Source organism: Puntigrus tetrazona, chromosome 23, assembly GCF_018831695.1.
Source record: "Puntigrus tetrazona isolate hp1 chromosome 23, ASM1883169v1, whole genome shotgun sequence".
NCBI classification, from domain to species: domain Eukaryota; kingdom Metazoa; phylum Chordata; class Actinopteri; order Cypriniformes; family Cyprinidae; genus Puntigrus; species Puntigrus tetrazona.
This window is the reverse complement of record NC_056721.1, coordinates 14,716,659-14,719,452: the sequence shown is the minus strand read 5'-3', so window position 1 is coordinate 14,719,452 and position 2,794 is coordinate 14,716,659. Positions and strand designations below refer to the sequence as shown.

The 2,794-nt window shown below is 38.7% G+C and overlaps 2 protein-coding genes across 7 annotated transcripts in view; both read left to right on the top strand.

Moving 5' to 3' along the window:
• LOC122329128 (polyamine-transporting ATPase 13A2-like) overlaps positions 1–1,708 on the top strand; it is a 6,481-nt gene extending 4,773 nt beyond the window's left edge. Inside the window, exons 11-15 of the mRNA XM_043225338.1 lie at positions 54–150; positions 266–489; positions 577–728; positions 1,053–1,225; positions 1,309–1,708. Coding sequence (XP_043081273.1) covers positions 54–150; positions 266–489; positions 577–728; positions 1,053–1,225; positions 1,309–1,476 — 814 coding nt within the window. The 3' untranslated portion in view covers positions 1,477–1,708. The remainder of the gene's footprint in view (positions 1–53; positions 151–265; positions 490–576; positions 729–1,052; positions 1,226–1,308) is intronic.
• LOC122328902 (sushi, von Willebrand factor type A, EGF and pentraxin domain-containing protein 1-like) overlaps positions 1–2,794 on the top strand; it is a 502,117-nt gene that overhangs the window by 468,455 nt on the left and 30,868 nt on the right. The window lies entirely within an intron of this gene.

The following is a 2,794-nucleotide window of genomic DNA, read 5'->3' as shown; positions in this document are numbered from 1 at the left end:
TTATTATTATTATTATTATTATAAAATCTAATGTGTAATTTGTTAAAAAACAGGGAAGGCAGGTGTTCACTGGTGACATCATTCAGTCTTTTCAAGTACATGGCTTTGTACAGCCTGATCCAGTTTGCCTCTGTACTTATTCTCTACACTGTGAGTGTTTGGCTGTCAATTTAAAAAAAAAATGTAATCAGCTAAATTGAATATCCAACTATACACTGACGTAATTATGGCATGTTAATTATGTGGCTTATTTTGTCGTTTGTAGGAGAAAACAAACTTGGGAGACTTGCAGTTCCTCTTCTTTGATTTGGTTTTGGTGACCGTTTTGGCTATAGTGATGGGACGGGGAGGTCCCAGCGATGAGCTCCACCCCCGGCGACCCGCTGCCAGTCTTCTGTCTCTCCCAGTCCTGTCTACTTTACTGCTGCACACCGTGCTGCTGATCCTAGCCCAGGTGTCTGCCCTGCTTATCACTGTATCACAAGACTGGTAAGCAGCTAACACCTAGATTTTAGGAAACATAAATCTCTGCAGCTTTGTATACAACTGTTGTTTTATAACTACGGTTGTTTTCAGGTATGTGCCTCTAAATTCCACTGTGACGGGGGCTGCGAACTTGCCCAACATGGAGGACACAAGCGTATTTGCCTTATCGGGATTCCAGTACATCATCATGTCTGTTGTGATAACCAAAGGATATCCTTACAAAAAACCACTGTATTACAATTGTAAGAATTTAAGCTTTGACCTTGCCGTTTAACACTTGACCGCATTATTATTATAAATCTAGGCTTTTATGAAGCAACATAAAACAATGGAATAAACAAACGATGTTCAATAAATCTGACTGAATCCAGATGATTTTAATAGTTTTTGATGGCAGTTTGGGATCAGGTTAAATTTATGTTTTAGTTGACTAAAATATAATATAACTTTTATATAATTTTCATCTCTCAGTCTCAATAGCCATTTTATAATTTTAGTGATTTTTAAAGGAAATGCTAACCGTGGGCTAAGCCTAATATTTATGTTTAACTTATGTTTTCTCTTAGTTTTGTTTGTAGGTGCTCTGCTGGTCTTCTTTGCGCTTATGAGCTGGCTGGTCCTTTTTCGTCACACCATCATCCATCAAGTCCTGCAGCTCTATGACATCAACGATATGAAGTATAAACTGTTGCTGGTGGCTGTAGCTGCGCTCAACTTCTTCATATGCTACATGCTCGAGGTAAAGACGAACGCGCATATTACCACACAGCATTTGAAACGCGCTACAGATATCAGTAACCGCAAAGCCGTTTCTCTTCGCAGTTTCTTATTGACCAAGGAGCCCTGAACTGCCTTCGCAACCCCAGAGGAAAACGCAAGTCCAAAAAGCAGTACAAACGCTTGGACGTAGAGCTCGCAGAAACGCCCTCATGGCCGCCTCTAAACCAACCCTTGTTTCCAACACAGTGCTCCGTCATCGGTGTTAGCTAACACCTACCTCCTGCTTTACAATTTCAGCTCTTCCGAATCAAATATCCAGGGTTGCCAAAGATCTGATACCACCTCTCGGTGCACTAGTGAGGTATGAGTAGCAGGTGTTGTCCTTGTCTGCCTATTATATATGGCACAAAACTCATCATGCAGCATTAAGAATGAACTGTTTGTGATGGTATTTCTAATATAAAACATGAATGAAGAATAAAAACCTTGAAGTATTTTGAAAGGGTGTCCCGGTTGATTTAGACAAGGGGTGGAAACATACCCCCCCCCGGCTGTGGATAAATTTACAAAATATCAATATGCATTTATTAAATAGGGTAGAATTTTCATTTAGAGCTTAAATTTAATCCAGGGCTGGGCGATTAACTGATAATCAATATATAATTTTTCTCAAAATGTCACAGTGCATGCACAGCCGTGTTACCACATAAAAGTGATTTTTTTTCTANGTGGCAACCAGAAGAGGACAAGATGTATAATGCAAAAATTTCCTCTCTAAAATATTTTGAAAAATAATCTCCAGAGGCGTTATTTAAAAAGTCTTTATTAAATGGGCATTTTGAAAAGTATTTACAGGCAGATTTCTGTGTTCTCAGGCAGGCCACGACAAACCTGTCTGGTCTGATTTGTTACAGCACAATGGGTGAACAATGACATATCAGATTAAAGGGTATTTCCATAAACTGCAGGAGGCAGATATCACTTATGGATAGTACAGGAGAGGAAGTTTTAGGAAGGAAATTAAAAAAAAAAAAAAAGCAGGAAGTTACAGTCAAGAAAGGTAGTATGGCTCTTCATGTATAGACACTGTATTGCAAGAGCCAAAGCAACTAGGTCAACTTAACACTCCATTAAAGTTGTGTTGTTAAGCCACCGGTGCAACACACACACACTTCTTAGGTTTTAATAAACGTTAAATCTCTTATAGGATATTCTGTAATCCAGTCATACATGTTTTTCAAATGATCTAGAAGCCATACTTCATGTAAGCTTTACATTGCACCATCATTTAGTTAAAAACCTATCCACTGATACACAACTTCATTCATTCCCTCAGATTTCCTCACAACAACCTGAGTTCCTACATAAGAAAAAAAAAAAAAAAAAAAAAGGAAGAAAATGGCCAACAGCAGATTCGATAAAGAAATGAGGCGAGGGGAGCCAGCTAAAATCCCCTGGCTTCACTCCCTTCAGTTCTTCCCAGCACAACAAATATTTACACGAGTCATCTTTCCACTGGATTTCACTTAAAATGCACAGGTCTGAAAAGAACCTTTTCAAATCATATAAAAAGGCATAGAAACGGTTT